Genomic DNA, 20,076 nt, shown 5'->3' with positions numbered 1-20,076 from the left:
GATCTTGTGTTATATATTTTTTCTGTCCTTCCTTAAGAGTAGGGGATCCCCAAACTTGTGGCTGAGAGCTACTTTGTTCCTCCTTAGAGCTTCACAGATGGGAAGCTGTAGCTGCCACATGCCCATCCCAGTTAGTGAGGGTGAGGGGCCTAGCATGGCTGAAAGTCACCTCCTCATCATCTGTGGGCATGGAGGGAAGGATATCCTTTGCCATCTTCGTGCAGTTTTCTCCTGCTTTATAGGGCCAGTATCCTTTTCTTTTTTGCATTAGGCACCAAAAAGGGGAATGTGACCCCACTCACGGAACACCTAAAGGAAGTGAAGTACTTTCCAGTCACACTGATGTTGGCATTTATAGTAAATGCTCTTAATAAGCTAAGACCTATTTAGCCTCCTCTTCTGTCCATTCTCTTTATTTTTTTTTTCTTTCCTCCCATCATATGGGCTGGGCTGATTTTAGATTCTGTTAGAATTAAGTGGCTGTCAGCATGTGTGACAGGCATTTTTATATCTTATGTTAGAAGGAATCCACCTCAGCATCCTTGATTGATTGAAGGTACTCAGGCTATGACAGTCACAGTGGAAGGGAGCATGGAAACCTGAAAATCCTTCACATCCCTCTGGAAGTATTGGTCTGAAAGAGGTTGGAGGAAGTGTGTGGGAGGAAAGAATTTCATAAGCTTCTGGGCCCGATCCATGGCCAACTCTCACTTAAGAGTAAAAGAAAAGAGTAAATGAGTCATTTCAATGACGGGTGTATGAAATGACCAGCATGTGTATCTATACTGATAAGCTTTTTGACCTTGATGGAGGGAAGGAGTGAAATCACTTATTTTTACAGTATCATTTCCTTTTCCATTTTTTCCTTTTAAATTACTTCTTTAATACCTCTTTGGGTTTGGAGGTGCTTTAGAACTTCAAACAACTGCCTTAATATTTCCAGCAGAGCACAGTGCCCAGAGTCCAGGGAAAAATGAGGATAGAGAGAAAAGGAGGCAATTAGGGATAACAAAGCAAAAGTTAAATGAGGGAGAAACTGCTGCTTCACCATCCTCTAGCGCTGATCCTTAAACCTTACCCTTGACATGTTTAATTGTGTTTGGTCTCATGCTGAAGTGTTCTCATATGTATTAACAGTGGTAAAACTCATCTTCTTTAAGAGTCTTTGCTGGAAGATGTAATGATTGACTCAAAGCTGGAAAAACATGAATGTGTATATGAATTAAACAGGAAAAAAGGGTTTTTCTGACTTCTCATAATAGTGGGAGACAGGGAGGGGAATTTTAGGGCTCAGGTCTTAGTTACAGACAGCTGATTCTACTCTGAGCCAGTTTAAGCAGGAAGGGGTTTATTAAGAAGTTGTTGAGAGCTTATGGTCTCCTCAGAAGAGCTGGAGAAACAGGCTTTCAGCTGAAGTTAAAGGAACAACACTCAGACCACATCACACAACTGGCCCAGTAAGATCTGCTGCCACGTCTCCCCACCCACCCCCAGTACCACCTGCCTCTGCTGCCACCTGCACCTGCCAAGCAGGTGCTCTTTACCCATCTAATTCTTCCCATGTCTTGTTTCCAAATCCACTTCAAGTAGGTGTGTCAGGTGATGCAACTAAATCCTGAGTCTACACCCTAATAGCAAAGGAGATTGAGAAACATAATTTATGTGGATTCTGTATTGGAATAGTGGGATTCACAATGTTGGGAAGTATTGAAATGTGGAAGTCTGGAAGGGTTTGGGGTGGCTGCAAATTTAGATGTTCCTTATAAGACTACATTAGCAAATACAACACAGAAATGCCTCATAATATGAATTAACAGTAAAATTTTATGATCAACTGCAAAAAAAAATGCAACTCTAGAAGACAAGTTCCTTTATGGCTTTATTTGCTGAGGGACTTTTGGTAGTCTATATCATGATTCTACATATTTCTCCTTCATTTACTCTCTTAGGTTGGTTATTTTTCTAGTGTTTGATGTGTTTCTTCTCCTATTTATTATCCTTGACATGGCAAGATCCCATCAGATTAGGCTATCAAAGGAGGAAGGATTTAAAAATCATTCATTTAAGTCCTCACAGAACCATATTCTTTTGAAGAAGTTGCTGAGATTTCTAGATTTTGTACTTCTACTTGACATTGAAGACCTTTGGAACTATACTTTCAATCCCCCTGAAGAAGAAACAACTAGGTTTTTAATAAAACAAATTTAGCTTGAGTTTTTGTAGCATGAATTTACACAGACACTTTTTTTACTCATATAATCCATTTCAGATCTTTATTTTACTTAAGTCACTAAAGATAGACTTTCCCTCTTCCTCATTATTTTTTATTTTTTTTAATATATGAAATTTATTGTCAAATTAGTTTCCATACAACACCCAGTGCTCATCCCAAAAGATGCCCTCTTCAATGCCCATCACCTACCCTCCCCTCCCTCCACCACCCATCAACCCTCAGACTCCCAGACCTCCCCTCCCCTCCCTCCCACCACCCATCAACTCCTCAGTTTTTAGGAGTCTCTTATGCTTTGGCTCTCTCTCCCACTCTAACCTCTTTTTTTTTTTTTTTCCTTCCCTTCCCCCATGGGTTTCTGTTAAGTTTCTCAGGATCCACAAACGAGTGAAAACATATGGTATCTGTCTTTCTCTGTATGGCTTATTTCACTTAGCATCACACTCTCTAGTTCCATCCACGTTGCTACAAAGGGCCATATTTCATTCTTTCTCATTGCCATGTAGTACTCCATTGTGTATATAAACCACAATTTCTTTATCCATTCATCAGTTGATGGACATTTAGGCTTTTTCCATAATTTGGCTATTGTTGAGAGTGCTGCTATAAACATTGGGGTAAAAGTGCCCCTATGCATCAGTACTCCTGTATCCCTTGGGTAAATTCCTAGCAGTGCTACTGCTGGGTCATAGGGTAGGTCCACTTGTAATTTTTTGAGGAACCTCCACACTGTTTTCCAGAGTGGCTGCACCAGTTTGCATTCCCATCAACAGTGCAAGAGGATTCCTGTTTCTCCACAATCTCTCCAGCATCTATAGTCTCCTGATTTGTTCATTTTGACCACTCTGACTGGCGTGAGGTGATATCTGAGTGTGGTTTTGATTTGTATTTCCCTGATGAGGAGCAATGTTGAGCATCTTTTCATGTGCCTGTTGGCCATCTGGATGTCTTCTTTAGAGAAGTGTCTATTCATGTTTTCTGCCCATTTCTTCACTGGATTATTTTTTGGGTTACACAGACATTTTTAATAGATTTTTATGGAGACCTATGTGAAGTTTTTGGTTTTTTTTTTCAAATTGGGCCATTCTTTTCTTTTTTTTAAAATTTTTTTTAACATTTATTAATTTTTGAGAGACAGAGCCAGATAGAGCATGAGTGGGGGAGGGGCAGAGAGAGGTGGGGACACAGAATCCAAAGCAGTCTCCAGACTCTGAGCTGTCAGCACAGAGCCCAACGTGGGGCTCAAACTCACAGACTGCAAGATCATGACCTGAGCCAAAGTTGGACATTTACAACTGAGCCACCCAAGCACCCCAGGGGCCATTCTTTTTAAAAAATGTATTAGTTTGGTACATAAACTTTTACTCTTTTGAAAAGCAAGCAAAATATATCAAAATATTTTGCATGTGTAAAGTTCCTACTAATGCATCAGTGAAATTGTAACTCTCTGATTACTAAAATATGATATAGAAAACTCTGTAACATAACATTACAATTTTTACTTAGCATGTTAAAGTTTTTACTAACAGTGCTTCTTTTTTGGCTACTCAAGATCTTAAATGAAATAGATTTTAAAAATGCTAAATATGTAAACAAGCATTTGAAATCATAGTTTTGAAACCTGTTGACACTTACTGGGAAGCCCTCAATTATTTCACTTTTTTGATAAACCCTGTCTAAACCTACAAGCTGTTTGCAAACTAGAGCATAAATATTTGTATGTATGGTCGCGGAAAATAACCAGGAACCTTAATTAAAGAGTTTTTCCCTGGTTCCTTGGCAACAAAAGATGAGTGAAAAACTTCTCCTTTTTACTTTTTATTTTTTGACCTGAGTAAATAGTTCCTTTAAATATTTTTCTCCACTAAGTATCGTCTTTTTACTTAAATTTTTTATATCATTCTACAGGGAGTTAAATACCTGTGCATTCCAGCAGCGGATTCGCCATCTCAAAACCTGTAAGTTGGTTTTTTCCTATATTTTTTGGAGATATTAAAAACAAATAAAGGACAGTAAAGTAAAGGACTGTGAAATCATTGGAGCCAATGGGATGCTTCATGCCATGCGTAGCTGCTGCTCTGCAGGGGAGGTAACAAGGCCCATAGGAGGTCTGTGCTGCCAAGTTAGGCAGAGCTGCAGCTGGAGGCATGCTTCTTGTTTGCCAGTCCTTCAACTACACAACACTGACTGATGGGATGTCTATAAGAGCCTAATTTTTAAAAAGGATGCCTTAAACCAAACCTTGAGCATGTTCATCTCTTCTCTAGAAGTAAACCCTTAAGGAAGCTATTGGGTTTTGTCTAAAAGCAGCACTGTCCAATAGAAATAGAATGTGGACCACAAATGTAAGCTGTGTAGGTAATGTTAAATTTTCTAGGAGTCAAATTAAAAAGAGTAAAAAAGAGGGGCACCTGGGTGGCTCAGTCAGTTAAGCATCTGACTCTTGGTTTTGGCTCAGGTCATTGTCTCATGGTTTGTGAGACTGAGTCCCAAGCAGAGCCTGCTTGGGATTCTCATGCTCCCTCTCTCTCTCTATGCCCCATCTCCCTCCCTCCCTCTCTCCCTCCCTCCCTCTCTCTCTGTCTCTTTCTCTCTCTCTTTCTCTCTCTCTTTCTCACTCTCAAAATAAATAAATAAACTTAAAGAAGACCATGATATGGAGTAAAATTTTACTGAAGCATGAATTTGAACCTTGCAGGCTAAGACACTGGGGCAGAAATAAAGTACTTAACCACTCATTGCCTCCAGTAGATACCAGCCCCTGCTTCCAAGGCTGGCCTTGTGCTTACATTGCAGGTCAAACGCAACCATGCTAGAATTATAGGTTACTGCATCTTATCTGGGAAGTTACAAGCTATGGTGATGTTTGTGAATTTGGGAGCCCACAGGCTTGTTGGGATTCATCCTTCGTGATTCTTAAGCTCTATTGCCTACAAATCCTGCATATTGGAGTTACAGACCATATAATCTTATGTTTAGTATCCCAATTGTTCATCTTTTCTGAAAGCTATCAAATACTGGAACATTCGCAAATCTTGATTTTTGATTGCTAGAGAGCAGTGAAATCCCAGGTTACACAATAATTTTGTGAGATCTACCTGTTTGAAAAAAAAATGGGGCTAGAGTCAGATGGATTGATGTAGGGAAGGGTGGGGGGTGGTATAGGACAGGGGATAGGTGGCATAGGATTAGATGAGATAAGGGCAAGGGTAGATTTGAAGCAGGGACAAATATGTTCTTGCATAAGGCCTTTTTTTTTACACTAACTCTCCATATTTCACAGAAAAAGTCAGTCTTTAAGGCTGAGGATGACAGAGGAAAGATTTTACTAGGATCACTAGGAAAACAGTAGTAGCTTGGGTCTAGGAGGAGAAGAAGCACCAGAGAACTTCCTTGGTTACTAGTCGTGTCAAGAAACAGAAGTGGTTGGAAGGGCATGGTGTATACGGAAGGAAGTGAGCCACTGCCTTTCTCTGGAGACCACAGCAATCTTCTGCCCATGTTTTGGTGGCTATTTTTAAAATGGTTGCTTTGTTCTTATCTCAAACTGAGATTCTAATATACTGCTGAACTTGTCAATACCTGATTGGCAATATGACTCTTTGGAGGAATCAGATTATAACACATCCTGGGCATTTGTTGTGAGGTAAGGTGGCCACCTGTACTTGATTGCCCTCAAGACATTTCAGCTTTGCTAGGAGCCAAGCATTGTGCTTGATGTCCAGGACAATAACTGACTTACCAAACGAAGATTGAGCATTGAGCAGTCCTGCACTATATAGACAAGTAAGCAGTAGACCTTGATGTTAGATATCTTAAATTTAAAACTAGTTGTATCTACCTTGGGCAAGTCATTTAAACCCATCTGAACTTCAGTTCCCTCATGTAAAAAATACCTGCCTTGAGGATTTTTGGAGATCAGATCACGTATGAAAGTGTTCTCTATGAACTCTAAGCACTTTTGAGAATAAGAATACACTTTTACTCTCTTAAAAGTGTATTCATATATCTTGAGAGTTATAAAAGAAGATAGTTGAAATAACAAGTTTTGGTGCTCAGGAGACCCACTTTAGTGGGAGATTTGGAAGATATGCTTACATGGAAAGACCAGAGTGACAGAAAATGTAGCAGAAGCTTCTCCAAGTTCCAGGGTCTCATGGGTCAGTTCAGGTCTTCTGGCAAAACCAGCCCAAACACAGTCACCTTGGGTCCAGAGGACTAACCTGTAAGATTTGAATTTGTTCTCTCCTGTCCCAAATATGTGCAGAGGTCTTGTTAAGCTGTGTGATTTGCCTTCTTAACTCTTTCCTTACATCTTGGTGAAAGTGTAGGGTGGGACACCAGGTTTCAATAGGTAGTTACCATAGCATCCATGTTTGGGGCTAATGACAGAATGACTTCAAGAGGACGTGCCATTGCTGCTATGTTGAGGGAAGTCCTACAGCTGTACAACCTCTGTTTCAATTGGAAAAGAAAGTTAAGGCCGTAACTCATCGAAAGGCAGAAAAGCTGGCACTCGCCTGTTAAAAGTTATGTTCATAGGCATTTATGTGATTCTTTGGGAAAACTTTTATTTGTAATCCATTAGTAATCGCAAATCTTATGCATAAGTAAGACTTTGGGCACATCAATGTCCATGAGTTTATAAATATTTCTTGCTCTACTGAAGTTACATGGAAATTGTGGAGTTAAGTTTGTAATTTGAGTGTACTGTGTATGTTAAGAGACAGCCTATGAAATAGCTTGAGTTTCTCTTTCCGTGTTACAAATGTTTCTTTGGGAGCATAACATACCTTTTAACAGCAAGCATGCTTTCATGATATAATTAGACTATTAACCATTGGCAAATGGAATACTTGACTTTTTATATGGCCTGTTCACTTCAGGTAGCCTGTGGTCACCAAATATTAGGAACATATAGCTGACAGTGAACCTTCACTTTTTGTACCCTCAACCAATGCAGATAGGAGATAAATACTCTGGTTAACAAAAGCAAGAGAAATCAAGTCCATCACTTGGAAAATATGCTCTGGCTAACTCAGACAATTATAACTAGTAGTTCTTTAGTCTAGCCACTTTTAATTACTGATGCCTGAAAAGTCTTATATTTAATGACAAAATAAATTCTAGAAAACTGTATCACTTATTGTTTTAAACCTACAGATTTTTTAAATTGTTTAACTTTAGATGTAATTTAAAGTTTTATATCCTAAATATTACCCCACAAACCCCTATACCAACAGGAATTCTTCTTGCTAATTATGCTTAGTAAGAGGTTTGTGACCTTTTGAAACTAACTGCTTTCACTTGGCATTCAGTGGTTGTAAGCTGCCCAGAAAGGTCAATTTTCTGTCTTGGCTTTAATCCTCACAAACTCCCCCATGATCTCCAGGAACTTAAAATGCAGAAACCTGGTTAAGATAACATTAACACATTAAAATTTTACCTCAGTTCCCTAACCACCTTGCCTTTCAAAGTCAGGAAATGTGAAAGTTCAAGTTCTCATAGTTGTAATACCCCCACAGACCCAGGCTGGGGTGTTTTGCATGATTTGTCACAATTAGAGGCATCCTAGAGCTTATATCACATGCATACACTACATGATCTCTGAGTGGCTGATGTGGGGTGGGTGGTGAATTGAGGCTTTTAGAAATACTTGCTTTTGCTTTCTCTGTGTACTTTCTTATGCAAGTCACTTTAACCTCACTTCTCATCTGTAAAATACCTATCTCACACAATTCTTGTAGTATTAGGTTAGATAAGTGAAAGTATTTTTTATGAACTGTAAGCAATTCCAGAAATAAGATTATATTTGCTATCCAAGTAAGGAGTATTAATGTATTTCAAGAGTGAATTATTGGATATATGGTAGATAATTTATTCATTCTTATTTTAATATTTATTAAATTGGTATTTTTTATTTAGATATTGTTAAGGGAATACTTTTTTTAAATCTTCTAATGTCAAGTACAGGAGAGTTTGGTCTGTGCTGTGGAGTTGGTGGCATTGCATCATTGCAGTAGAACTTTTGTGACATTCAGTGGTTTGAGTATCGAGCAGGTCTCTAAATTTCTTGAGGTTTTTGTGGGGAGAAGAGGTAATTAGCAATACAGAAAGCTTATATTTAAAGTACCAGTAAAACTTCCTTGCCTTATTCTACCTCCCTTTTTGTGTATGTTTTCTTTAATTTAGCTGATGTCTTCTGTACATCCAACTCTTTCGTCCTCTTATAGTTTTTCTGTGTTGTAATTATTAAAAAGAAGTTTTGCAAAATCAAAGCTAGGTGGGCCCTTGGAGTGCTGTGGTTCTGTTTCCAGACAGATGCATACATACTTGAGCATACATGTGCACACACACACACACACACACACACACACACACATGATCACACATGACTCCTGAGGACTTTGCAGCCCATAGGAATGAGAAATACACAGAAAATGGATATTGAGTTTTTTCTATAAGACTTCACTTATTGAACTTAACTGTATTTTAGTCTTAAACTTTCTTCTCCTAGTTTTTCTAGTGTTCAATTATTCTTTGTGAAATAATGTTATAGTAGATGGTAGAGAGGTTTTTGTTTTGTTTTTAAAATGACCTTATGTAGCAAAATGAAAAGCATGATAAAAATCCCCCCCCCAATTAAAAAAATGTTTAAGTGCAGGAAATATAAAAGTTGGGGAATCATTGATGTAAATATGAGTTAGTTGTATGTGTTAAATTCTGTGCACTGATAGAGCAGCTCTGCCAGTGTCTGTACTGGTGGAGAATGTTCCTGCTTGCTTCTGGGTGGGGTGAGAGTGTTCCAGCTGAGGGAGCCTACATGGTTTCTGCCCCAGGAGGAAACAGCTCTCCTATCTGAGCTCACCTTCCAGAGCACAGGCTCACTCAGATAGAACATTCCACCCATTTACTTTTTGCTTTATCTTTTTAAGTATTCCTTTTCCAGGAAAAAAAATCTAAGAGTGCTTACCTTTCCTGTTTTTTTTTTTCCTCTTTTGCTTTCATATACAACATACATGCACAGACGTGTACACGTGTCTGTGTGTACACATATGTGGGAAGGAAAAGTGTCCTCAGTCGCATGGCTCTGCTGTCAATACAGCCTAGTCTGATACTGCTGGCTTTGGAGTGAGCCCAGCTCCCTGAGCTCCTGCTCATATAAGCAGAGTCTTCAGCAGGACAGAGCTGCCTCAGATCCCACAATGGGGATCACAGCCTTAAAATCTTGCAGTGTTGGAGTGAGCACACATTGTTCAGCCTCAAAAGATGATCATCATGTGGTGTAGTTTTGCTAGATCCCATCCACCAGTCTTTTTGTGTACTCTCTGAAGGTCAGGAAAACCTGGCTGATCCTGGCTTTTGGCCTCTGGACAGAGAGAGAGAGGAAGCTGTTCAAGAAGGACAGCCAGCACAGACTGAGGAAGTGGAGGAAGGGCAACAGTGGCTGCTGCAGGGCTGTTTGCTGAGTGCTCATGGAGGACATGTCTCCTTGAGGGCCTACCAAAGGCCTGCCCCTCTGCCCTACCCAAGGTGTTCTCTTCAGATTATTGGCAGCAGCAACCACTGTTACGTGACTTTGTGACACACATGTAGGTCAGTGAGCCTCACTGGCTTTCCTCCAACAGACCTTACTCCATGTGTGGGTATGCAAGTGAAGGTACAAAATGAAGAGCAGGAATAGGGAACCTGTGTTCATTGAAACAGTCTGTGTTGGAATGGTGTTTGAGATATGTGCTTCTGCTTCACATCAGAGAATTGGGCAACAAGGGCCAGAGTTGCGGGTATTTCCCGCTGTGGAGGAGGGAGTTTAATGACCAGTGCTAGAGCTTATGTCATCAGCTTCCCTGGAAATAACCCCCACTCCTGCAACACACCAAAGCAGTAGTGAATGCGCATGCCTCCTGGCTTTACTTGGAAAAGGCATTTCTAGGAATGTCTGCTTGGCGTGGCCTCCTGCCTAATTGTGTTTATGACTCAAGTTTTGTGGTGGCGCTTTAAGCCATCCCTTCACTAGCATCATTACACTCTCAGGCTGGGCTTTGAGCCACCCTCTCTCTCACAGATGCCTGCTGTGGGGTTCCTCAGCTCTTGCCCCAACTCAGTGGTGGACAGGTGCTGTTTGTGGGTTTGTCTTAGGCTTAAGATTGATGCAGTTAGAACTAAGAGAAAAGGGCTGGCAGGGAGCAGAGTAGGAGCACCTCCTCATGACTTCCTTGCCCCCACAGCTCTTTCATATGCTCTCTCTGGTCTCTGACAGGTCTGCATGTTACCCTGCTGACCCCACTCCACCCCACACTCTTATTCTGAGAAGAGGCAAAACTGACTTTAGAACCCAGATACACCCGACAATATTTAAGACCCAGGTTTCATCATGCATGTGGTTTGGGACATGCAGGTATAAAATCCAGATATAAGCAGTTGTTCCCACTTTCAGGTTTCAGTAAAGGGATTCATTTGTTGTCACTTGAATTTTTCAAGTTCTTGATGAGCTCCATAGCACTGACCGTGTTCCCGTAAAACACTAAGTTCTACCCACTTAGAGTGGCATAGTTAACTTTCATGGCACTCGGGCTTTGCAGTGGGTTCTGGGGCAGTCTGTGACTTCTTCACTAAACTGGCAACTGTCATTCATTTCTAGATTTATTTTTCCTTTTCTGGTTACTGTATTCTTCTCTGCCTCTCTTATCTCAGATGCAGCTCTGCACGATTAGAAAGAGACCCATTAAATAGGCATGAGCATGGGCTGCAGGCATGGAGAGGACTCTCAGAACTCTTGGATATCCCAGCATGGCTACTTAGTGGACAAATATGTGTGCCCTCTAGCCACACCCCTCAGCTGCCAGGCTGCAGTCAGGGGTGAGCCTTGGGTTCTGGGCAGCCTGTCCTGGTCCTGGGATCTATAGTCAGACCCACCCCACCCTCTGGCGTGTCTGCCACATGCAGTGACCTACAGAGGAGGACAGGCTGCACTGTGCAAACCATGAAGCAGATGGCAGAAGGGCAGCCTGTAGCCGCTCCTAGGCCAGATGAGTTGGCTCAGTGTTGTTAAAACTATTGAATTGGTTGCTGATACTGGGTAGATTGTATTTGGCTGTAAGTAGCAGAGTGTCTGATTGATAATGTTTTAAGTTATAAAGAAATTTAGTTCAAGCCTTGACCAAGAAACCTGGTGATGGTTGCTCCCAGGCCAGGGCATCCCCTGAGGTCCCTCTTTGTATCCTTGCTGCCTTTCCACCCCAGGGGCTTATCACCAGTGGTTACAGAACAGCTGATGTAGCTGTAAGCATGACACTCACTTCTAGTTTCCTAACAGAAATCTGAGGCAGAGATAGATAGCTTCCCTTTCATCAGGAAGGGAAAACTTTTCCAGAAGTCCCCACCTCACCCCACAACCTTTTCTTTAGTTCTCCATGGCTGGAGTCAGAGGTAGGATGGAGTATTCTGACAAACTAGTGCCCCAAACAAAATCAGAGTGATTCAAGATGTCTGCCACAGTTTTAATACTTCAAAATCAGAAAACTTCACTGCAGACTGTTTTTGCTTGAGAGATGGGAAGCTCTAACAGCACCGAGCCTTCACTCTTGCCTACAGTGCCTTGCCCTTGGGCCAGGATTCTGCCAGTCACATCACAGTGCCTGCATCCCTTCATCCTTCTGTGTGCTCTGCTACGCTGCCTGGCTTCCATGGGCTTCTGCTTTACGGTCCTGTCTGAGGTCTGTTTCAGTGTTGACACTTCAAATTTCAGGAATTACAGCAGGAATCTTTTCTTGCCTGCTTTATACCAAGCAGTGTTTGCAATTAGAGTTGCAATGTCTTGAGTCATTTTATAAGTTTATGTCTGGGAGCATTTGTGCCTGGGAATGTTAGCAAAAGCATGTCTTTCAATATTCTGGTAATTAGAAATTTTAGGTAAGAATATGGAGCCCTTGGGTTAGACGCCTAGGACCTTCCATGTTTAGTGACATCATGCCTTATGGTGGGTTATGGAATATGTACAAGTATGCATGTGCATTGAGTTTCCTGTATTGCTTCTCTGTCTTAATCTAGCTGGGCAGCTACACTTAGGTTGCTAAGTTTCTTCTGGATTTGATACCTGGATGAGTTTGTTATGCCACACCTGAATTTCCCAATCTTTTTACATTCATTTGTCTTGTCATCCTTCATAGAACAATGGACCTAGCTTATGTGGTTAGAAACTACATCTCATTCTTCTCTGAATCTCCTGCAGCACAGTTCCTGGTAAATAGTCAGCACTCAGTTGGTGTTTAAAAGAAGATGAATTTATTCCATGGGCAACTTCAGGTGTTTTACTGCTTTACAAGTCATTCAGATGTAGAAGACCTCAAAAAGCATGTGCTCTGTAGGTTCCCTTGGAATATTTATAGTTAACCCACTAGGCAGTCCAGAATGTGCTCTAAGTGGTTGGTGCTGCCACACATATGTAGGAGAAAGGGTTTTTAAAAAGCTAAGGATCAGAAGAAATAAGGATCATGGTTTCATCATTATATAGGACTTTATGGTTTGCAAAGCATATTGGCATATATTACCTCATTCCACCCTGTAAGACATTATTTCCACTTTTTAAGTGAGGTTGAGGGAAACTAAGTGACTCTCCCAAGGTCACACAGCCAGTAAGCCACTGAGCAGGGATTGAAGCTGCACTTACCATTTTCCCACAGCTCTCTGGTGACATGCTGACAGGACCTACCAAAGTCAAGGGAGACCAATATGGGAGAATATGATTAACTTTTTCAAATCATCAGAAGTAAACTACTTTTTTTTAATGTTCATTTTTATTTTTGAGACAGAGATACAGAGCATGAGTGAGGGAGGGGCAGAGAGAGAGGGAGATAGAATCCAAAGCATGCTCCAGGCTTTGAGCTGTCAGCACAGAGCCCGACTTGGGGCTTGAACTCACAAACTATGAGACGCTCAACTGACTGAGCCACCCAGGTGTCCCAGAAGTAAACTACCTTTTATTTATTTATTTTTTAATGTTTATTTATTTTTGAGACAGAGAGAGACAGAGCATGAATGGGGGAGGGTCAGAGAGAGGGAGACACAGAATCTGAAATAGGCTCCAGGCTCTGAGCTGTCAGCACGGAGCCCGACACGGGGCTCGAACTCACGGACCGCAAGATCATGACCTGAGCCGAAGTTGGCCGCTTAACTGACTGAGCCACCCAGGCGCCCCGTAAACTACCTTTTAAAACTGGGAAGCCTGAATGATAAGGACACCTTCTTCACCTGAACATCTGTGAATGTGCACAACTGGTGTGCAGATCATCAGTGTGGTGTCACTGCTATGGTCCTGAGTGTTCAGAGGCACCAATGACCAATGGGATAGGCAGAAGCCTCCCCCCCCCCCACCCCCGACACACACACACACACACACTGGTGAGTGGCAACTGTGTGTTTCAGGGATTCCTTGCAGAGAAATTCTGAAAATCCCAGAAGATGGGCAGCCCTTCCCAAGCCTCAGCATTGTGTATGAAAGGTTCTAAAGCTGAGGCAGCTCCAGACCCAGACAATGTGACCACGGTTTTGAAGCTGTGGGACTCTGAGACCTTTTCAAGAAACCTCAGATGGATTTTTTCTTTTCATCATATGTTGAGTAAAGTAGAGAGATGTCACTTCTCTCTTTTTTTCTCCCCCTACAGGACAAGACATTTCAAAGAAAGTATTAAATTCATTCACGAGTGCCGACTCAGGGGTGAGGGTTGTCTTGTACACTGGTATGTATGCCTCTACCTAATTAATAATAGCTTAGCATTGCTTCTCAACCTGATTTCTGTCAAGTGTTTTTCTGTGTGTGATTAATTATTTCAGCTCTTAATAGTTCGTCTACCATCTGAATCTTGAACATACACCCCATCTGACCCCTGCCATTTGTTAGTCATCATTAGTTTTTGATGACAGAGAACCCTATGTTTTTTTTTTATTTTCATTTTCACAGTAGGATTTCTGTAGTGACTGTCAAGGTTACTGGACAACAGAAAACTCTTTTCTAGCCTATGTCTATCATTCCCTCAAAACAGCCTCCTGTGGAGGGTACAGATTTTGTGGGCTCATCCCTGAAACTTCAATGACCTTCCAAAACACCATTTCTTTCTGGAGAGTTTTGATCACATATGTGGGTGTTTAGCATTGTATTAGTGTAACACCAAAATAACCATTTCTTCTACATATGCAGATTGGGGCTTTTATGTATGTTTAGCTTAGTACTTTGAAAAGATAATAGATTCTTAGAAATAAATAGTTTATATATAGCTCTCTACCGCATTCAGCTATACTTTGTGTGGATATGTATATACATACACGAGTACGTACACACTACAGAGAAAGCTGTTAAAACGCACATAATCCAAGGACAATGTACATAAAGTTCTTAGCACTGTACCTGGCACATGGTAAGCTCTCAGTGAGTGTTGGCTCTCATATTTTATTTTTTTATTTTTAATTTAAATATAGTTGACATTAGTTTCAGGTGTACAATGTAGTGATTTGACAATTATATATATTATGAAATGCTTGTTACCACTAGTATTCATACTAATCACATAACTAATATGTCAAAGGAACCAGTAGCCAACATCCTAGAGCTGGAACTCTGCTGTTCATTAAAGTGCAGGCTGAGCATTTCCCTCTTTATATTGAATGAGGCTCCATATTGAATACTCTTCAGCCACAGAAAAAGATAAGATCTTGCTATTTACAGCAACATGGATAGATCTAGAGGGTATTATGCTAAGTGAAATATGTCAGAGGAAGCAAATACCATAAGATTTTACTTATATGTGGAATCTAAAAAACAAAACACATGAATGAACAAACAAACAAAAAACAAGCAAAAGGCAGAACCAGACCTGTAAATACAGAGAACAAACTGATGGTTGCTGGAGGGGAGGAGGTAGGAGGATGGGCAAAATGGGTGAAGGGGAGTAGGAGATACAAGGTTCCAGTTTTGGAATGAATAAGTCATGGGTATAAAAGGTACAGCGTAGGGAATACAGTCAATGGTATTAGCATTGAATGGTGACAGATGGGAACTACACTTGTGGTGAGCACGGCATAATGTAAAACTTGTAGAATCACCTGGAATTAATGTAACGTTGTATGTCAACTATACACAGTTTTTTAAAAAAGAGACAATATTATATTGTAAAATATAGATATTTTTAAAAAGCTTAACAGTCCTTTGAGTTTCCCCAAAGAAGTTGCTGTTGTAGTGAAAGCTCTTTGGAAATGTGAAGTGATGTCTCCTGGGCTGCGTTGCTGCTGAGATTGGTGATAAACTTGTCTTGACCAAGGAGATCCATTGCTTGATATCCAGGAGAGCCATCAATGAAAACTAAACTGTTCAAAGGACCTGTAACCCGTAATAGGAGAGCAGGGATAGTAGATCATTTGATTGCTTTAGAAAAAAATAGCATTCTGCAGTTTTATGCAGTTCTTGAAATAGTGTGATTTACTTTTTTTACTTTTAAAAAGAGTAGGACATGTAACACATTGTGGGTTTTGTAATGGTAATCTACATTTGATTAAAAGCACTTTGAGGAGTGCAGCTGGGACCATATAAGGGGAGTTCTGAAATCTTGTGCCTGTGCTTCTATGGCTCCTGGTGAATTAGAATCTCTAGGTTTGTACCCCAAGAGGATGTATTTTTTTAAAAGCTCTCAGTATTTCTGAAATAAAACCCTAAGAAAGAGCCACTACTTGAGAGTCATTGTTTTATTATTATTATTATTATTATTATTATTATCATCATCATCATCATCATTTGAATATGTATAGATATGATATTCTAGGAATTTGTATTTCATATGGTTGTATAAATCTGAAGATAGGCTTTTCTAAAAATGAGAAATTTTCTAAACTTCCCCATATTAAACCGTTGCTAGAACACTCTAAATCTGATGCAGCACAGCCTTCTGTGACCACCTTAATTTGCATATGCATTTAAAATTGGTCCCTTACTCAGCCTGCCTGATATAATTAACCGTTCTTGACCCATACATCCCAGAGCACATGGAATGTGTCCTCTCTTGCATTCTGCTTAGTTGTGTCGAGAAGAATAAATACTTCCTAAGAGCTTCTGTATTTAATGGGTTTTTCAGTTATAGATTGAGTTTTCATTTATCTAAGAAAACCAGACTTAAAAAAAATGAAGTCTTCTAAACTGCTGCAGTTTATGAATAGATTTATTGCATAGATCCAAGACCTTCAAGTTCCTTTGATGTGCTTTGGTTAGGTTTTTTTTTCTGTCCTGGGAAATGGGGAATATGTGAAGGAAGAGGGGCTAGGGAACATAGAAAATCATAAAACTGAAGTGTCCAAAGCCATAGCCAGTAGGAAATCTACAAAAAAATGAGGCTAACACAGATACTGAATGCCTGAGATTCTAGTGTATAATAAAGTAGAAGCGTATAATAAAGTAGAAGCTTATATGTTTCTGAATAATTTCATACTGGCTTGGTGTCCACTCATAATCCAAGGCAGGACGACTTTCTCAAACGAGATCCACAGACTCTCCTGCTCTCAGTGAATCATAGGATAGACTTCTGGACTGAAACCCTTTGCCCATGTGGGTTCTTTTGGCCCTACAGCCTGGCTGGCGTCTCCAGGAGCGTGACTCTGGTGATCGCATACATCATGACTGTCACCGACTTTGGCTGGGAGGATGCCCTGCACACTGTGCGTGCAGGGAGGTCCTGTGCCAACCCCAACCTGGGCTTCCAGAGACAGCTCCAGGAGTTTGAGAAGCATGAAGTCCACCAGGTAACCATGTTCAGGAGACTTTGGTGATGTAAACAGCAGCCCCTGGGAAGATGCCACAGTCTTTCTGTACATCATGGAGGTTGGAGTTAGAAAGGCCCACAGAAGACATCTAGTCCAAGAATGCCCCACCTGCATCCCCATTAAAGTCATCAGCTTAGAACATATCTTTTACCATCAGACCCCATATTAGCTTCTGTTTATCTCCCTTTGGGTCAAGTACCATTTTCTTGGTTTGGCTTGCTTTCATGTCCTCAGGCCACAATCTGGAAGAAGCAGTTATTTCTCTTGCTTGACACTGGCTGGCCAACCACAGACCCATGATTACCCAATGCCTATTTATTCCTTGTTTATATGTGGCAAAATCTGTACTGTTAAGTAATAGGTAAAATCTATGTGAATGCAGGTGTGTGTGTGACATTTTGGTTTTTTTAACTTCTCCAGTACCGACAGTGGCTGAAGGAAGAATATGGAGAGAGCCCTTTGCGGGATGCAGAAGAAGCCAAAAACATTCTGGGTAAATATAAAGAGCAAGGGCGTGTGGAGTCCCAGCCTGGTACGAGGCGGTGGAGCAGCTTTCAGACCCTGCCTCCTCTGGCCTACAGCAACTATACGACAGAGACCTAATAGAGTGATCTGGTGCCTGCCTTTCCATCCCTTGTCTTCAGTGCATTTCTGCTGGGTGCCCTGGAATACTGACTTCCCCCATGGAGGACAGGAGAGGGAGGGTGGCGAAGGTGGATCCAGGCTTCTTCTCCATGAACCCACCCAGGCCCCTTCACTCAGCCAACTTCTGCCCTGCCTGAGCTTGGGGAGTCTGCTTGATTGCCCCGTACCAACTCATGTGTGCACCTGTGTGCAGGCAAGTGTGCATGTGTGCCCATGAGCGTGAATGTTCATATTGCAGCAACAGTAACAAAATCCATGCTGACAGCCTTGGTATCACCACCCTTCCTTTTTCCAAGACTCCACATGGAAGTCATTTGAAATTAACATTTTAAAAGCTTCTCAGCCGGAAGCAGCCTGTGGCTGTGAGCAAACAGAATCCAGGGTGGTCATGGTGAGAGCAGCAGGAGTCCAGACTCCCTCCTGAGTGTTGTTCCAGGGGCCCTGGAAGACAGAGAAGGGGTGCTCTGAGCATTGCCTCAATCTTTCAGTGAAAGTGTCCCAGGCTGTGGCTCCTACCACCTCAAGTCAAGACCCCCTTCTCAGCCCATCATATCCCTGAGTTCTACTTAGTGTTTGTTCTTGGTGGCACTGACTATATTTAAGTTCCATGGGGAGACCAACCACTTCAACCCAGGCTGTATGCCCAGAGCGCCCTTCCTTTCTACTCCTGTCCAGCTTCACTTGCTCTCAACCTCTTGTTCTCTTGCTGTTACCACTCTGCAAGGGCCTCTTTGCAACATTTGCATGCATCTTCAGGAATTGGGAAGAGCATTTATTAGGCACTGTAGCAAGTTTGCATATAAAAATACATTTTAAAATGCCTGAGCACTTATTAAGCACTTTTGTGTATGCTGTGGATTTGATATTCGACCTCAGCTACCTCATTAAATGTTTTTTGAAAAGGTGTTTTCGTTACTGTAATCAACTCATCGTTGAAAATGTTTGGTCATGATTGCTTTTGAAGCCAAAGTACAAAAGCATCAGTATCAATGGGCTATTTAAAATTTTTGACTGGAGCTCCAATGATGCTTTCTAGTGGGTAAAATTTCACATTCAGGCCGAGGCCAGCAGGCCTGGAGGACGTCTGCAGTTTGCAGCATGGGGCAGCAGGAATCTTGGAATGCTGCGAGCAATCTCGTGGTTCAGTCTTTTATACCACCTCAAATTGTTTAAACACACAAAGCCACAAGAATGAAAAAGTATGCTTGGCCTCTCCCAGAAAAGATGTTGCAACCCAGTTTCTCCAAATTCCACCAACAAAAGAGTCCCTGAATAAGAAGAGCAGTTTTCCTGTGCATATAGAAGGTATGTCACAGGTGAGCTCTTTGGGGACCAGAGAAAACTCTACACACCCACATAGGCCCCTGATATACACTGGGAAAGGGAAGCGTGGCCATGGACTTTTCCATCTACAGCTGAAATAATTTGTCTATAAGGTACATTTTTTTTCCTTAAACCAAAAGGAAATGTAAATATGTTCACAGAAATAATATTTAGGATATCAACTGGAATCCTTAAATATGTGTGTACATTTATGAACATCTAAATGTATTCTTATAGGTCTTAAAATGTTGCTTTAATATTTGTTGCCAGTAATATTCTTTCTCCACAGCCACTCCAGGAATTCTGAAGTATTGGGCCTTTCTCAGAAGACTGTAATGTACCTGAAGTTTCTGAAATATTGCAAAGCCACAGAGCTTAAGGCTGGTGCTGCCAAAAAGAAAAGCAACCTAGGGGCGCCTGGGTGGCTCAGTCGGTTAAGCGGCCGACTTCGGCTCAGGTCATGATCTCATGGTCCGTGAGTTCGAGCCCCGCGTCGGGCTCTGTGCTGACGGCTCAGAGCCTGGAGCCTGTTTCAGATTCTGTGTCTCCCTCTCTCTGACCCTCCCCTGTTCATGCTCTGTCTCTCCCTGTCTCAAAAAATGTTAAAAAAAAAAAAATTAAAAAAAAAAAAAGAAAAGCAACCTAGAGTTTATTTTTAAGTATCCAGAAGTGATTTGTAAACTTGGTTTTCATTTTAAATTGACTACATGTACGATGGTGGTGATATATGTTGAGAACTAAGGGTACTCTTTTAGCAAGAGAAAATATTTTTACCTTAATTCCACTGCTGCATCAATTTCTTTAACCTTAACTTTGATGTTTAAGCAATTTTTTTAAATGTTTATTTATTTTTGAGAGAGATGGAGACAGAATGTGAGTGGGTTAAGGGCAGAGAGAGAGGGAGACGCAGAATCCGAAGCAGGCTCCAGGCTCCAGGCTCCGAGCTGTCAGCACAGAGACTGATGCGGGGCTCAAACTCATGAGCTGTGAGATCATGACCTGAGCAAAGTTGGACAATCAACCGACTGAGCCACCCAGGTGCCCCATGTTTAAGCAATCTGAAGAGCCCTGCTGCA

General features: G+C 41.3%; 1 protein-coding gene across 7 annotated transcripts in view; it reads left to right on the top strand.

Annotated features, from left to right (window-relative positions):
• DUSP22 (dual specificity phosphatase 22) overlaps positions 1 to 19,457 on the top strand; it is a 63,859-nt gene extending 44,402 nt beyond the window's left edge. For 4 of the 7 annotated variants that reach the window (XM_042985877.1, XM_042985876.1, XM_042985879.1 and 1 more), the window contains 5 exons: positions 4,139 to 4,188; positions 13,894 to 13,968; positions 16,840 to 17,011; positions 17,453 to 17,525; positions 17,677 to 19,457. In XM_042985877.1, the coding sequence (XP_042841811.1) occupies positions 4,139 to 4,188; positions 13,894 to 13,968; positions 16,840 to 17,011; positions 17,453 to 17,525; positions 17,677 to 17,894 (588 nt within the window). In that variant the 3' untranslated portion in view covers positions 17,895 to 19,457. Of the gene's footprint in view, positions 1 to 4,138; positions 4,189 to 13,893; positions 13,969 to 16,839; positions 17,012 to 17,452 lie in introns of all 7 variants that reach the window. The other 3 variants (XM_042985878.1, XM_007073177.3, XM_007073175.3) reach the window with 3 other exon arrangements.
• Positions 19,458 to 20,076: the final 619 nt, after the last annotated feature.

Source organism: Panthera tigris, chromosome B2, assembly GCF_018350195.1.
Source record: "Panthera tigris isolate Pti1 chromosome B2, P.tigris_Pti1_mat1.1, whole genome shotgun sequence".
In the NCBI taxonomy this organism is placed as follows: Eukaryota; Metazoa; Chordata; class Mammalia; order Carnivora; family Felidae; genus Panthera; species Panthera tigris.
This window is presented reverse-complemented; position numbering and strand designations above follow the sequence as displayed.